The following is a 16,752-nucleotide window of genomic DNA, read 5'->3' as shown; positions in this document are numbered from 1 at the left end:
ATGAAACTTACATACAAGCACATGCAAGCCTGATTCCAAAAAGGTTCTGACCCCTAAAAACATCAATAAAAACAGAAGGAAACCATTTACAGACAAACCTGAGTCTTTGTTCCACAACGTTCCCAGTCTTTGAAACGTGTTAGAATAAGCAGATATTTACAAAAATCAGTGAAGCTGATGAGCTCAAAAGTGCTCTGACCTCATTTGCTCTCATTAGTCCAATTAGTCATTAAATAGGCCTGTTTATGAGCAGTTGTCATTGCACTGTTGGAATCACAGGTCACCATCTTCAAACAGGTGGGTAAGTGTCTCTAGTATCAGGTCAGGAGCACATAAACACTCAGTTTGCTCTAATTTCTCCTGATGGTTCTTCTGTGCCCCTGAGTCATGTCCGGCCTGTTCTGCAATCACCCTGCTCTGCTGAGAAGCCCTTTCTGTCCTTTCTCACTCTGCTCAGGTGTGATGTTACACCCACAATCAGGTCAGGCCATATTTGTTGGCCCACATTGATATAACCCCCACCTGAGTCAGATGATGGATAGCACAGGCTTTGTAGCTGCGTTGTTTGCAGTGATTGTATTACCTGTCAGTGCAGTCGAGAAGATCCAGGATAAGCCAATAATCCAGTATCTCCAATATCTCCTCTACTTTCAGTGGCCCCTCCCTGTGTGACGGGAAAAAAGTGGCTCTTGGTTTTAATGATCAAATTGCACTTGGGTGTCACCCTGCTCTGGTATTTCTGGTATTGTTGTTCACTTTCCAAGGAAAAATCCTGGACTTTGGCATTTTGTGCGTGTCATGACGAGCACTCAGAAGTGTTTCAGTTCTGCTGATCTCCAGCAGAAAGACAGCAGCAAAACCTGAGTGACTGGAAAAGTGGAGCCGGAGTGTTCTGCCACATTCATTCAGTGGAGAGCAGATCTGCATGTTCCAGCCTCACACACACGTTTTATCACATTTGCAGACTGCACCCTTACTGAACCACACACCCTCTCACAGGCCACACTTCTGCCCAGTCTTCCAGCCAGTCCTGCTTTTTGACCCAGTTTGTCCTCCCCATCTGCTCCCCACCATCTGATAGGACCTCCAGAGAGGATTGTTGTTCTTTTCATATCCCCGGCTGCACACTGACATCTCTGCAGCAGGTCAGCCTCTCTGTGTTTGCTGCCTGATAATTGCAAGTGCTACTATTGTCAGTGGTTGGGGGGGGGCTCTATTCACAGGGCCTTTTTTTTGCCGTGAAGCTAAAGTACTGTACAGCTCTAGCAATAGAGTCCTGAATAGCCCTGACTCATGCATCCATTGTCTTGTGAGCCTCTGTGTAGAAGCTTTGTCCCTCCCCGTTCTGCACAAGCACCAATAACTTCTGGTTTTCTCTTTGCTCAGTGTGGAACGGGTCTTCCACAAGTTTTTTTTTCCTTATTGCCTCTGTGCTATTTTTAATCCAGTCAGCAGTAAGTTTAGCTCTGACGGCGTAGATGCAGAAAGCCGTGAAGAATGAGCTGTCACGACGAGACCCATCCCACTCAGATTCGTGCTACAATAGGAACTCTCCTCCCCTCAATGAAACTAGATCCGCAAAATGTGCAAAAGGTCACAGTTTACTGGAGTTCCCATGCAGGAGTAATGCTGATTTCAAGGAATTGCATGCCAGCAGCAGATTTAGCGCAGACTCTTTTAAGTCAGCCTTTTTTTTTTTTGACTCCATGCTGAAGTAAAAAACTCCACACGTCTCGCTTTTGGTGCAAGCTGCAGAAAAGGTTAGAAATGTGTGGAGTAAATACTTAAACCGGCCCTGTGACATGCCAGGACAAATTCCACACCCTGAGCGGCAGCATGCTGAGCTTCATATGCTATGTGGGCGCGAGAGGCATGCACTGCTCCTCAGTGTGACTCCTTCCGAGCACGCTGAACCTGTAATACCTGGAAATCACCGAGGCAAAACCACCCTGTGAGCTGTTGGTTGTTTATTTCACTCAGTTTAACAAGCCAGAACTCCATATACAATAAATATGACTCATTAAATTAATGCCACATAAAAACATCAGTTAGTAGACAAGTCTAACATTGCATTGTCCTTAAAATAATAATAATAATAATAATAATTAAGTGTGAAAAGTTTCCCTTTTGAGTGATCAAAGTGACAAGCCTTAAATACTATTAAATAAATGTGCTGTTACAGAAATGATTTGGTTGAATTTTCCTGTGCAGTCCTTCAAGCTGGGAGCTCTGGCTGCTCCTCTCCAGCTGGTCTGGTCCTCAGAGGCTCCCTGTCTCCTTCCCCCCCGTCCTGCGCCTCCTCCTGCGTTCACCACCACGAGCGCTGTCCGCTCACATGATTCAGTTTCCCGTAAAGGCTTCTTTCTCGGCAGAGAAAGGCGCAGTCATACGCTGGAAATCCTGGAACCCAGACTGCTGAGTCACACTTCCCTGGCCCACGAGTTCACCCTGACCTGGTAAATTTGTTGGAACGTTTGACTTCCTTGTTGTAAACACTTGTGTTCTTGTCTCCGCCCCTGCCGTCTCTCTGCCTGGGGCGCTTTCCAAAGAAGTCCAACACAGACATTAACACAGGCCTTGTGCAGTTACTCTTCCCCAAATGCACACGAAACATGAATATTCCAGGCGGCTTCATCGGTCGGGCAGGTTGATAATGGGCACCCACTGATCCAGACAGCGACTGTCTCTGCAGAATCTGTTGACTTTGCTCAGCGCGGGGTCCTTCCACAGCGACGACTGAGGATTCTGCAGAAGAAGACAGAGCGGTTACCATCTGCTGGTTTATGAAATGTGCAAACAGACTGAAATTAGTCAGATTGCACAACCACCGGCTGCAGCAGCCCCATGCATGCACCGACAATGACCTTGGTGCTTCAAGCAGACACGAGCCATGACACTTACAGTGACGAGGACACAGTGCAGGTCTACGGGTTCCCCTCCAGGTTTCCCTCCTCCCAGTATTTCTGCCAGGCGCCTCATGTTGCTGACGCGCAGGATGTTGATGTCGTTCTCGCAGCAGAAAGCCTGGATTAAGGTGAAGTGAATCTGGAGAGCCACATCCTCCTCATCGTCTGTGGCCAGCAGACACAACACCACATTGTCTGGATCCCTGCAAGCAGCAAGACAGACAGCTGTAAGGACAAGGACGTGCAGGGCGTCTCACGTTTATCCCACGTTGTTGGTGTCCACAGCAGAGACAGCATCTTCTCATTAACTTACGCATTTAGGGACTTTGCTGCCTCATACACTCCAACAGTGATGCAACCCTGAGGCAACGCGGAGCTCAGGACCTCCTCTAACGCTTTCGCCACCGATTCCATCCTGGAGAAAACACACATTTACACACATTAATTGACTAAAAACAGCCTGCAAAACACACAACACGACAGCTCACACGCGTGAAGCTCGTGCTGTTCACATGAGGTGATGATGACCAGTGATGCAACGAAGACGCAACAACACGAGCACTTCTGGTTTTCAGGTTTGACCCTGAAACAAGCGTGAACCGAAGCTACAGCTGTTAGCATCAGTTAGCCTGACGTTAGCTGTCGTTCCAGCGATGACAGCAGAAACAGACACAGAAACGTAAAAACGCGTCCAGGTTCAAACGTCTGCAAACGTCCAGCGACCCTTCAAAACGGCCCCGGTGCTGAAAACAAGTTCCAGCCAAAGAGGAGAGAGAAAAGTGGTAAAAACAACAGGGAGCTAACCTTTCTGAAGAGTTATCTCCACTGGTGTCTTCAAAAGTCATATTGCACATCCGAGCGGTTTGGTGTTCAACAATATCCAGAGCGAAGTGTGACCGTTTCTGAGCGCGGAGCTGCTGTCTGTGAGCCGGAGAGTCCCACGTCTTCGGTAGTCAAACCTCCGTCCCACCGCTCATTTACATAAACCGGTCCCACCGGTCACATGGGCTCACCGCGTCTCTGCGCGTGTGGCGACACCCTGTGGCTGTTAGAGGACACTGCAGCTGGAGGACAGCAGCGTCTCAGTTTGTTTGATTTACAAATTCAATCTAAGATTTTATATTAATATATTTGCCTCATAATTCCTTCCATATGTCATGTATTTTAGATTTTTTGCACTACTTAACTTATTGCTCTCAAAGCTGTATGTGTTTTTTCCTTTGAGTGCGGTGTTCAAACCTAACTCAAATTCCTTACCCTTACATATTTATCTATAGGTGTGTCCAGCTTAGGAAGCAGGCTGCATGTGCACAGCAGCACAAACAAAGTCGAGTCTTCAGAAATCAGACATTGGAGGTAATTTCTGTGTACTGCATGTGTGTATATATATAAAAAATAACATTTCTACTTGCTGATGTGAGCTTTTTCTCACTTTGTGCCAAACATCCCAGCTCTTTTTAGTTTAGCTAGATCACAGCTTATTAACTTATAAAACTTAAAACCAGCAACATAACAACAAAGACATTAATAAACTTTATTTTCGTATATCACCTTTCAAACAAGAATAGCTGCTGAAGATGCTTTCTAAGACATCACATGCAGGAGAAATAAAGATATGAAAGTCAGCAGCCTATTAATGCAAGCTGATGCAAAGTGAATGAAAACGTGTTGCAGGATGTTTCAGCATATGACGGCTTCAGCGCCTCTGCTGGAAACTTCACGTAAAAGCTTTTTTACTACAAGAAACGTTCATCTTGGACGTTTCCCCGCTGACTTCGGATCAGTTTCCTTTAGCTGCTGTTCCCAGAATCATCAGAGAAGCTGATCGCAGGTCACTTTAACCAACTCCAACGGTCCTCTCTGCATCTTCCTACCGGCAACGTGGCAGGACTCAACACTTCAAACTTGTCCTTCTCCCCACATGTCGGCTTCAGCCCGGGGACGCGGGGAGGCGACGCGCAGAGGCCTGGCGGTGTCCTGCTGTCGGGTTTAACCTGCAGACTGTCGTGATTTCCTCTGTTCCAGCTCCCGCTGTCACCCTCCTCAGGGCGTGCTCCACTGTTTGCTGACAGCTGTGAGGACACAGGCTGAGACACACGATGCAAACCGCCGGGATGAAGGACTCTGCGTCCTCACACCCTGAACGGTATAACTTTGACTTTTGAAGTTTTCTGCGGTGTTTTTTCTCTCATTGGGATGGCTTGGTTCTCTGTGGCGCTGCTTCCTGTGCAGAAACACCATCTGTGAACTTTATCCTCTTGTTATCATGCTGCCTTGTTATCAGCTCGTGTTGTGACTTTCCTGTGAAATGATGTGGCAGTCGTGGATGTACTTTGAGTCTGGCATGTGTGAACTGTACCAACCTAAAATAAGACGTTTGTTTGTGCGGATTTTACCTCAGAATCAGGAATAAAACTCTTCTTTCACTTTCAGGTAGGCTGGTTTTGTGTGACGGGGGTCATCATGGATCACAGAGGTCACCCCCGGCCCGACTCTGGCCATCACTCCCACAGAGCGAAAGAAAGAGAGGACTACTACAGGTTTCCTCAGCAGGACTGGGACCAGAACTACCCAGCACCGAACCCCAGAGAGAGGGACAGGTACTGGGCTCATCCTGACGCTCGCTACAGGACTCATTTCACCAGTCCGCCTGCCAGACCGGAGCAGTATTACAACACACAGCAGTACCCCCATGGCCGTCCAGAACACCAGAGACCCCAGTCCAGGTGCGTACACTCATGGGACCCTGCATGATCGTCCTTTTGTGCCAAAGTCACTGCAAATACATTTTAGGAGGAAGTTCATCATAAGTTGAGTGTATGTAATCAAGCAGTGCAAGATAAACACAAATGTTAAAACACGTGATGGTGGTGCCACAGTTCAGGTCCTTAAACCACTGGGTCGAGTGCTGCTCAGTGCATGCTGGGATACTCACCTGACACCTGTCGCCATGAAAAGGGTTAAAGAAAGAAAAAAGAAAGCCGAGCACAGATTCTTTGCAGTGTTTCAGCACTTTCTGCTGGCTTCTTGCTTCCAGGCATGGGTATGAATATCCACCTCACAGCCAGTGGGACTACAGAGACAACTATGGCTATTATGACCGTGACTACTACAGAGGACAGCATGGACGACGAGGTACAGAGATACAAAACAGCTCCTGGAGACAGCAAAGCTTCTGTTATCAGTGCACTTCAGTGTGAGGGTAAAAACAATAAGATGATTCTGATGTCACTGTGATCATACAGATGCAGGTCAGTGGGGTCCTCAAGAGTCCTGGAGGACGGACCGACAGCAAGACAGAGCATACAGGCAGGAACATTCAGGGAGCTCCTACACCGAGGAGTACAGGTGAGCCGCAAGAGTCCCGTGTTTTTAAAAGAAAGATCAATGCGAAATATGATAAAAGTCTGTAAGTCTGAGGACTTTACCTGCAGAGGCACGGCCTCGATCAGACAGAGGGGGACACGTGCACACAAGGAGTCGACTAATTAGCAGCCTATATTTTGGAGAAAGCTCAATTAATACTTCAAATTCCAGGAATAGGCTTTTAGAATGAGCGTGAAACCCGACAGGAAGCCTGTGTGAGCTGGCTAACAGGTGGAGGGAGTCTGACAGGTACCAGAGGAACGCCTGCTACAGTGGTCCAGACAGCAAAGACCACAGCAACTTTACGTAAATCTGCAGAAAACAAACATGAGCAGAAGTGCCTCCATGCCTTTTCTGTGTTTGGTCATTTTTTCCCTCAGAGGGCCAAAACTCAAACTAATGCTGGGCAACAGGCCAAAAGCATCTGTGAGCTTTGCCATCTGTTTATCCTGGAAAGACAGAGCTGCTACTCAGTGTCCATAACTCCAAATGTACCAAAAGCAAAGCTTTCATGGCTTGAATAGAGGCTGAATCATTTGTGGCAACACGAAGTAGCAAACTGTACACCGATTTCTCTGAAAACGTCATATTTTGTTGCTTTAATTCTTTCAGGTATGACCAAAGGAGAGACAGCTCTCAGCATTACGTCAACAACTACGAGGATGCTCCCTCCAGAGACAACGAAGAGGTTTCCTCTTACTACCTGGGGACATTAGAAAGTTCCAAAAACTCAGGGTTATCCTCCAGCAGCTATGAACTGAGTCAGTACATTAACGGGGCTGAGCACAGCGAGCCTGTTCACACCTCTGATGCAGGTGAGTTTACAGTTAAAGCTCTTCTCTCTCAGCTCCTCTTCACTCTGTGTTCCTCATCACGCCTGTTCCTCTGTGCCGGCTCAGATCATGGACCCGTGCACCAGACGTCAGCTCCTCTGAAGTACTCCATCCCTCATGCGATCGTCAGCTTTGGTCCTGCAGGCCAGCTGATACGAGTCACTCCGGGCTTGTCCACGCAGGAGAGCGTCAGCCAGCTGGAAATCCACAGTCTGGAGGTCCGTTCAGCACCAGCCTGTGTGTCTTCTAGTACTGTGTTCTTCTATAAAACTGCAGGCTTATCGTCCTTCTGTCTGCTCAGGTCATTCTGAGTGACACCATGGAGCAGCAGGAGATGAGAAGCTTCCCGGGACCTTTAACCAGGTATTCCTCCGTCTTTTGTTGTGAAACTGAAAATGCTCACCACTAAATAATCTTAATAAAAGAACGAATCAGTTCAGCTGAACTTCACATCTGTAGTTATTATCAGCCCTGTGCGACTCAGAAAGATGATTCTGGATTAGTATTTTGTAAATGTTGTGCGCACATGATGATTTTTTAAGGGAGGATTTGCACAAAGTAGATGCTATAGAGTTTGCCCACCAGAGGGCAGGCGCCTGCATGAGAGACAACAAGCTGCATGACAAGAGCTCTGCTGCCCTCCTGTGGAATCTACTGATACTGCTCTGCAGACAGAATGGAGTAAGTGGCTCATGTCTTGCTATCACATGTGGAAATAGATCATTTGGCCTAAAATCAAAGTGATTTTGATACAGTTCTCACTAAATTTCCATTGTTTCAGCAAATAGTCGGCTCCGATATTGCCGAGCTGCTGATGCAGGGCTCACATTCAGATGGAGGCTGGGAGTCGGATGCTCCCACGCTCATTGACTTCAGTGAGGGCACGACTGCCGAAGCACCACCTCGCAAAGGAGACGACCTGCTCACAGGAGGCTGGAGCAGCTTCAGCTCAGAGACGTCTGCGAAGGCCCTGCAGGGCTACACCCAGCTGCTGCTGGCCGGAAGAAAGAAGGTCTGCCTTTCAGCTCTCTGTTCAGCTTTTTTCATTCATTTAGTTCCTTTAGTTAAGGAGAAATGTCAATGCTACAATGTGAACACATAGAGGTATTTTCAGCTAAATGTACTTCAAGTATCAAAGAACTCATTCAGCAGAAAACTTCATTTAGACTCTTAGTATTCTTGCATTGTACTGTTGTAGCTGGTCGAGGTGGAGTTAATGTTAGGAAGGTTAGTCCAGTGGTTCCCAGCCTGGGGTCAGCTCCCCCCAACAAGGTCATCTGATAAATCTGAGGGGTCATGAGAAGATTAATGGGAGAGGAGAAAAATCGAAGTTCTGCCATCTGAGAAGTGTAGAGGTCAGAGACGAACTGCTAACAGGATGATGAAAAGCCCTGACAGGAACCCCAACCCTGCTTTTGTGTAAAGGATCACGAGCCAGAAAGACTGAGAACAGCTGGTTTAATCTCTAACAACGTTTTTTTAATGTAAAATCTTATTCTGAAAAGTCACGAGTGACTACAGCCGTCAAGTAAGCAGTGAAGTAAATCACAGAATGTTTCAGTCTGAAATGCAGAAGTATAAAGTAGCATGCAATGGAAGTACTGTAATTACAGCACAGTACTTATGTGTACTCATAGTTACTTTTCACTGCTGGTAATCTCAGTGATTGTAAATGCCAGAATATGAACTTCTCCTTCTCCTGATTCAAATACAGTGCGTACACTCAGCAGTCATCATGGATGTCATACTGTGCTGGGATCTGAGTATTCGTCCTCTCACACCTTCCCATGTGTTTCCAGGAAGCCCTGGAGTCAGCTATGAGCAGCGGCCTGTGGGGGCATGCTCTTTTTCTGGCCAGCAAAATGGACAACAGGTCCTACACCACTGTGCTAAACAGGTGAGAACAGCAATCTGAGACACGACAGCTGCAACAAGTCAGACGACAACTCTACACACAGGTGGTAATTTGTGAAGCGATTCTCCCTCTGACTAAACTTAGAAACTTGTCGTCTGCCGTAAACTTCAAGGAAATGTGGCCAGTATTTCTGTCGCTTGTATCTGGAGTACATCCACAGCTTCCTCCTCCGTTTCAAGCCCCCAGCCCCGCATTTTGGCGTAGTGGCTGTAGGGGGAATTGCAGCACAATCATTGGAGGAGCAGCCGTGACAGAACAGTCTTTATATTAGATCCATGCAGTCCAATAATATTTGGAGGAGCCATATGATTCAGTTATTTTAGCCCATTCATGAGCACAGGGAGCAACAGGAAGTCAGCCAGCTCATTTTGGTCCAGATTGAACCACCAGGAGTGAATTATCTATCTATTGGATGAATTGCCATGAAATTTGGAGCGTACAGTGATGTTCCCCTCAGGATGAATCATCGCTCTGGAGATTATCTGACTTTTCAGCCATTTTGTGTGTAGTGCTACTTAGCAAATGCTAGCATGCTAAACTAAAATAATGAACATGGTAGACATTGTCATTAGCACGTCAACATTGCCCTTGTTTGATCTGTATTTGAGATGAGAAGAAGAAATGAAGTCCTGCACCATCTGGCCGTGGCAGGATTAACGGAGGGTGACTCACAGATGATTGTACGTGTGACTTGTCTAGCACATGACCGGGACAGGACGGGACATCGACTCCATCCAGCGTGTCCCGCTTTCCCACAGTCCAGTTTCCTAAAATAATGGCCTTGATTTAGAGTTTGTGGAGGGTAATTACAGTGATGAATCCAATTAGAGATCAGAGCTCTTCTTCGCTGAAACATGGCTCCCTGCTGAAAATGAGCGTCACATCTGTGCACGAGGCAACACGCATGATGAATAAAGCAATGATGATTAATTGTTTGAGCTCACGAAATGTCACTTCCAACATTGTTTGTCAGACTTAATCTTGGCCTCTGAGTTATTTGTAATGTACAGCAGGTCGTCTTGTTACAGTACATAACTGACCATTAACACCTTCCTGGACAGTCGAACTAATCTGGTTTGATACAGTACAATAAAGTCAATTAACGCCTTTTAATCTGTGCTGCAGTCACAGAGCAGCGCTCCATTTTCAGCAGAACTGTGCTGAGCGAGGACTCCACATCACTAAACTACAGATCTATGTGTCATGTAACCCAATCTATTTTTACAAACTATTTTGGCATCACCAGCACGTCCCATGCAGCATATGTCCTCTTGATACTAGACACTGGAGGAATGTCTTGGGGTGGGTTCACGGACGCCTGGGGTGATTTTGATTTGTAATTGACAGGAGGGGAGTTTGAGCCACCAGCACAGAGCAGCAGCAGCTTTAAGTGTGACGCTCCTCCGCTGCTAGCGCGTGCTAAAGCCTCGTTTATCACGTGCAATGACAAAAGCTGCTCTCTCGGCAGGTTTACAGGCCAGCTAACGGCCAGCGATCCCCTGCAGACTCTGTTCCAGCTGCTGTCTGGGAGAATCCCTGCTGCAGCCGCGGTAAAACATCCAGCACTGAACTCCTCACACACGTCAATGGTCTCAGTTTCAGTCACTGTGAAATAACAGCCTGTACCTCGTCGGCTCATGAGAGTTTGATAGTGATGTTCTGCTCTCAGGGCTGTGGAAATGAAAAATGGGGAGACTGGAGGCCCCATCTGGCTGTGATGCTCTCCAACGAGGCCGGAGACGCCGCCGTCCAGCAGAAGGCCATCGTCACCATGGGAGACACTCTGGGTACACATGCACTGACAGACACGCTGCAATGTTTCTGCACAGATATGCAAACTGATTGTTTTGTGTTGCTCGTCGCCGTGCAGCCTCCAAAGGCCTCTTACATGCCGCCCATGTGTGCTACCTGACAGCCAGTGTTCCCTTTGGGGTGTTCGCGCAGAAGGCAGACAGACTGGTGCTTCTAGGCAGCAGCCACAGGTGAGCTGCACCTGTTCCTTCGTGCCCCTCATCAGGTTGACTGCTGTCCGTGTTCTGTAATAATTCTGATGGAGATGCAGTCTTTCTTGTTTTAATGCAGTCTTTCTTGTTTTAATCTATTTTCTGTCGTTGGTGTATCCTCTTCTCATCTTTAGGCAATCCTTTGAAAACTTTGCCACAAACTCTGACATCCAGTGCACTGAGCTGTACGAGTACTGCCAGACACTTGGGGGCAAATACTTTTCAATACCTTCTTTCCAGGTACCTAAAATTTCCACCAGATCTCACTGCTGTGCACAAACATTTTTATAAATAAGAAACCTCTCGTTCGCAGCCGTGTTTAAATCTAATGATGCTGAATGTTGCTGCATTGTGTTCAGGTGTACAAGCTCCTGTATGCCAGTCGACTGCTGGACTGTGGGCTCGCATCTCAGGCCTTTCATTACTGTGAGGTGGTGGGACAGGCGATCCTCAGACAGAGGGAGCCTTTCTTTGTGCTGACAGGGGAGGTTATTAAGGTATGCACACATCCTCCTATACACACATACCTGCTTCTACATAAATGACCTGTACAGGTGAATGTATGTGTCCTGTGTCCTGCAGCTGTCGGACAGGCTGAGACACTCTGAGGGTCAGTTCAGTGATGCAGGTGTTTGTGGAGTCGAGCAGGAACCTGACTGGCTGACACAGCTCCGTGCCAGGTACCACAGTATGCAGGTGAGTTCTTGTGATTTTCACTGATGTGTCTCCACAACTGTTTGGGACAAAAAATTTCAGTTTGTCAAATACTTAATGAGATTCCAACCCGCCTCTGATGTTAGCGTGCTAACACGCCAAACTAACTGGTGAACTAAACTTTACACCTGCTAAAGGTGAGCATGTTGTTTGTCTCGTTTAGACACTAAATCTGTGTAACTGAAGCCTAAATGTGTTATTTTACTCAGACGGGGAGTTTTGACTGCACTGAAACGCACCAGTCACCTCCTGAGGGAAGTGCTTCGGCCCTCGAGGACAGAAAAATGCACTCAGGTAATTTCTAATCCTCTCATTAGCTCAAATGATGCGCTGTGTGGCATATTTCCCACGAGAGAGCCGCCGCTTTCTTGTACATCTGCTAATGAATACTCTAAAGAATACTCGCTGTCATTTTTATTTTTGCACAGAATCAAACTTGGACGACCTGAGAAGTGACATCCAGAGTCCAGAGCCTGAACTCCTTTATTACAGAGCCGCTGAGGATCAGGAAAGCTCAGAGCATCCAGTCGAAGGAAGCGTTGAGGAAACGGCTGCGTTGTCATGGGACGCTGGCGGAGCTCAGAACTGGTACAAAGTGTTCATTCACATGCCGCATTCAGTCCAGCTGCAGAGAGGAAAACTCTTCCTGCATGTGATATCCAGTCCTAATGGACCCTGTTATGTCATCGTTCTCTCCCCGTTTCTCCGCCTAGGCCCCACGCCAATTATCCCATGCCAGGAACAGTGGTTTATTCTCCTCCGGTGCCCACAGTGGCTGTGAGCCAAGACTTCAGTTATCATAACACAGATAGTGCTGAAGTCAGAAGTGCCTCGCCACATTGTCCTCTGAGTACGCAGCCATCAGCAGCGGAGGGTGAGAAGCCGTCGTGTTAGACAGCATTCATTCCTTTCACAATTCAGATATTCACTGTGGGCTCCGGGGAGTCCGCCTGTGCATGACATTTTGATTTCATTGCTCCTGCAGAGACCGGCTCGTCCTCTGGGGGAGGCGAGGTGAGTAATGTTTCTAATATTCTGCACTGATAAAGAAGCAAAGATGGCAGGTCTGATGTCATCTTTTTCTGGATTTGTGGTGCTAAAATTGAATTCTGTAAATAGTGTGTACATGTAAAGAGCATTGGTAGATGTTTCCAGAAAGTTACCTGGATGTGTGCATTTGCTTTTGAAGATGCTGGAGGTCGGCATCGGTCAGCAGGAGCAAAGCCAGCACGGCCTTCAGCAAGGCGCTAAGGCCCCCGAGCAGAACGCCGAGCCTCCGAAACAGGTGGGCGGAGCGCCGCCGCATCAATGCCTGTTAACACACATCACAGCCGTTTGTGGCTTATTTTGCGTGTTTTGTGCAGAGCGCCAAGGCGGGATGGTTCAGCAGCTGGTTCAAGTCAAAACCCAAAGAAGTTCAAAAGAGTTCGGAGCAGGAAAGCCGAGCTCAGCCTGTAAGAGTGGAGCAAAGACTCATCAGCGTTCAGCTCTGCTCGGGTTTCACTTTGGTCATGTAAGATATGGATTTTTGTGCTTTTTCTCAGCCACCACCGACTGCTGGCCTCGGTCCTCCTCCTCCTCCACCTGCCATAATGTCCCCCAACATGTTTCCCAGCCAGCCTTCCTCTGCAGGGATCAACCCCTTCTCCAGGAAAGCAGGTGAGCTATGAAAGATTTTAGCAACAGTTTTTACTCGTCAGCGTTGATCAATCATCACTGTTGATCTCAGCTATCAGGCTCATCAATATGCTGCCATGCTCTTCATTCTTCGTGTGCTGTGTGGGATTTCTAGGGTCACTGACCTCAGAGGAGCTGCATCGCTGCCATTAACACAGTTGCTGACCAGCGTGTCCAGTTTCATGTCTTGGCTGAAGCAAATGATATGCAGCTTGCATTTTTTAGGACTGAAATTTAAAACATTGGCCGCAGTCAAACTGCCACTGAAGAAATTATACCACCAGTAAACTAAGCAAATGTGATAGTTCTCTATAAATATCCATGTGTTCTTCATAGGCCAGCAGCTGGGGTAGAAACCACTAGCCTGTATCACAGGTAAATGAAGCCATTTTAAGATAAATATATCTGCACCATATTTAAGGATTCACATGAATTACTTCAAATATTTTGTTTGTAGGATCACTGACAGCTAAAACCAAAGAGGGGACCTCACACCACCCACTGTTAACAGTGCCTTTGAGTCTAATGAGAGCTTCACCTGAGTTTGGATGAACACCAGTAAGATCCATACCGCTCCCACCGCCCACGTCTTTTTTAAGGATGCCCTTTCACACCCCCAGCTCGCCCACCATCATGTTGCACATTAGATACAGAAATACTCTGCATGGACTGGCACAGTAACTCATATTGCAACAACTCAAACAGCTGAGGTGGGTTCCCTGAAGGGGACAGCAGGGAACTCACCAGGGGACGCAGGACATATTTGGGGAAAGGGATATCTTAATTGACCCCAATAACCGTTTTCGTATGACGGATTTGATCCGGAGCTTTAATGTGGTGGAAAAAGTTTAAAACAGGAGTTGTGACTCCCTCGAAGCTGCCCTCTGAGTGTTGTACAGTATGCCATCAGACTCACAGCTCAGCTCACACATGAATGATTATTCTTTCTGCATTTGCTGCCAGAAAATCAGCCAAATTTAAAGTGTTGGTCCAGATTTTTTAAAGTGGGGTTGTATGAGGCGCTTATCCACAGCTGGTGTATTACCTGCAGTAGATGGTGGTCTGCATCCTCCCAGTTTGGAGAAGCTTCTGGTGTAGGAAGCTAAATGTGTTTTGTGCAGTATACAGCTTTAGAATATTTCCACCGCTTCATCTTCTCATCAGACAGTCTTTACAACAGGGAACTTAAGCTGTTAGAGCGCTTCCTTCAACGCCACCAGACTCCTTTGACAGAAACAGTGATTTTACCTCGCAGAGGAGTGCAGCTTCTGGTCTGTCGCTGCCTCCATCAGTTAGTTTGTTTGTGTTGTTGTGTGACTTTGGTGTTTGTTAGTTCTAATCTGAATTAAGTATAATTAAGAATCTCAACAATTGAGGCAGCGGTAGACCAGCAACTTCACTCTTCTGTGAGGTGAAATTACCGTTTTTGTCAAAGGAGTTTGGTGGCGTTGAAGGGAGTGACATATCAGCTTCAGTTTCCTGTCTGATGGGAAGGTGAAGCGGTGAAAATATTCTAAAGATGTACAGCGTACACTGAAACTGATTTGTTTTCTTGGTGGCTAAAATACATTTTGCTGCAGCCCCGTCCACCGCAGGACATCGCTGAGCGTCCTACACCAGAAGCTTCTCCAAACTGGGGCGTGCTGACCGCCATGACTGTGGATAAGCACCTCATTCAAATCCACTTCAAATAATCCAAACTAACCCTTTAATTAGCACAAGTGTAAATCCATCAATCCCACTGCATCATCTTTTACCGTGAAACGTCTCTGTGCTTAAACACAATCCACCAACAGCTGAAAATACGAACATAAATGACGTCCACACTCACATGTAATCCAATGCTGTGGCCTCGCAGAAGCCACCTTTAATCTTGCACGGCAAGTAAACACAATCTGTAGCCTGACTTTGCAAAGGCCTCTAAATTATAGCACAATGTAAACAACTGCAGATAATTTTTACTATCTGTAAAGCTAAATAACTTCATTTTAATGATAAGACAGACAGAGGAAATAATGGAAGAGTGTGTTCTCACAATGTCACACTGCCAAGACTAATGATAGCACATAACTGGAGGGGGGGGGCCGGGAAAGGCCTCCGCCAGGCGAACAGCCAACGCCTCTCCACCCTGAGCTAACAGATTCTTATAGGATCAAACTGTTATGTGCTGATGATATTTGCAATGTCTTCATCTGAGAAAGGGCTCTATTATTCGCTTTACTGTATAAATGTTTGTGAGCTGCTGTTTGCTCCTTTAAATGTATATAAAACACAGTAATATATACTCTTTGAATACATTTTAGAAAAATCTTTTTACGACTCGCCGTGTTTGGTGTGATTGAGATTTGTTTTTACTTCTGGCACATGACTTTGTGTTTTATGTATTATGCCAAAGCTTTTTTTTGTACCTCTGTACCACCACATGAAATGTATTAATTACCCGTTCACCAGTCACAGACTGAATAAATACATCTTGCCAAGAAATAACCGGGATTCCAAGCAGGGCCCCTCACTTAATGTAGAGCAAGTGACAACACGGCAGGTGCCGTCTCCTTTTACCATTAGTCTGCAGTTGCCAACACGCTGGAGGGAATTACGTAAACAGGATTATCACCATCTACCGCCTGCCGTTAGCAAGTCAGAGCATAGAAACATTCAGAGTGGATCGCTTCATCAAAGAGTTTCAGATGACTAAAATCTGAGCCATTCCTCTTTGGGCAAATATGGAAGTTTTTTGAAAACTAAATTTTTCATGTCTTTATTGTTTTAAGTGATTCCTCAGACAGCAAACGTTATTATCAGTAAATCCAATGAAATCAGAAGGGCTGGTGTTTTTTTTTTAATTATCATTTAGTAAGAAACAGCTTTTATTGAGCTTCATCGTCAGACATATAATTCTTTTTTCTTTTTGTTTCCCTTTAACACGCTTGAGCTTGAGCTGCTACACACTCAAGTTTGAAGGACTCTGATGAACCAAACATACCTGCTGTGCTTGGAAATACTGTTAAAAAACTGACTTTACATGCAAACTGAAATTCAAAAATACTTCATTTGACAATTTGACTTGACAAGAAAATAAGAATATGATGCCTGCACTCCCACATATATGAAGATTCAAAGATTTGGGGGTAATTTCCCATTTGATATCAGGGTAAATCTCAGCTCACTACACAGCACAGGTGCTGTCTGTACTCACCTGTCCACTCACAGTCTGCTTCTTCACTCCAGATTTCTCATTGCATACTTATGTTAAATGATGTGAAACTGACATGTTCATGACAAAAATGACAGCAAAGAGCCTAAACTGCAAACCCACAACTCAAACAAAACATCCAGCA

General features: G+C 46.3%; 2 protein-coding genes across 2 annotated transcripts; one reads left to right on the top strand and one right to left on the bottom strand.

The window, feature by feature from the left end:
• Nucleotides 1-1,952: 1,952 nt before the first annotated feature.
• On the bottom strand, nt 1,953-3,841 carry gadd45ab (growth arrest and DNA-damage-inducible, alpha, b). Its single transcript, XM_070960747.1, has 4 exons — nt 3,711-3,841; nt 3,220-3,321; nt 2,902-3,109; nt 1,953-2,745 (listed from the first exon to the last, which is right to left on the bottom strand). The coding sequence occupies exons 1-4, from the start codon at nt 3,758-3,760 to the stop codon at nt 2,632-2,634; spliced, it is 474 nt and encodes a 157-aa protein (XP_070816848.1). The 5' UTR covers nt 3,761-3,841; the 3' UTR covers nt 1,953-2,631.
• A 1,528-nt stretch (nt 3,842-5,369) lies between these two features.
• On the top strand, nt 5,370-15,889 carry sec16b (SEC16 homolog B, endoplasmic reticulum export factor). The gene is made up of 24 exons (XM_070960153.1): nt 5,370-5,632; nt 5,944-6,041; nt 6,152-6,254; nt 6,885-7,087; nt 7,172-7,323; nt 7,407-7,468; nt 7,648-7,786; nt 7,887-8,117; nt 8,905-9,002; nt 10,489-10,570; nt 10,690-10,807; nt 10,891-11,002; nt 11,158-11,263; nt 11,383-11,520; nt 11,606-11,719; nt 11,947-12,031; nt 12,166-12,325; nt 12,451-12,611; nt 12,723-12,751; nt 12,927-13,022; nt 13,102-13,191; nt 13,282-13,396; nt 13,751-13,789; nt 13,872-15,889. Exons 1-23 carry the CDS (start codon nt 5,370-5,372, stop codon nt 13,765-13,767), a joined length of 2,772 nt encoding a protein of 923 aa, XP_070816254.1. The 3' UTR covers nt 13,768-13,789; nt 13,872-15,889.
• The last annotated feature ends 863 nt before the right edge of the window (nt 15,890-16,752 follow it).

Source organism: Chaetodon trifascialis, chromosome 4 (genome assembly GCF_039877785.1).
Source record: "Chaetodon trifascialis isolate fChaTrf1 chromosome 4, fChaTrf1.hap1, whole genome shotgun sequence".
In the NCBI taxonomy this organism is placed as follows: Eukaryota; Metazoa; Chordata; class Actinopteri; order Chaetodontiformes; family Chaetodontidae; genus Chaetodon; species Chaetodon trifascialis.
Note: the sequence above shows the minus strand (reverse complement) of the source record. Positions and strands in the feature narration are given on the sequence as shown.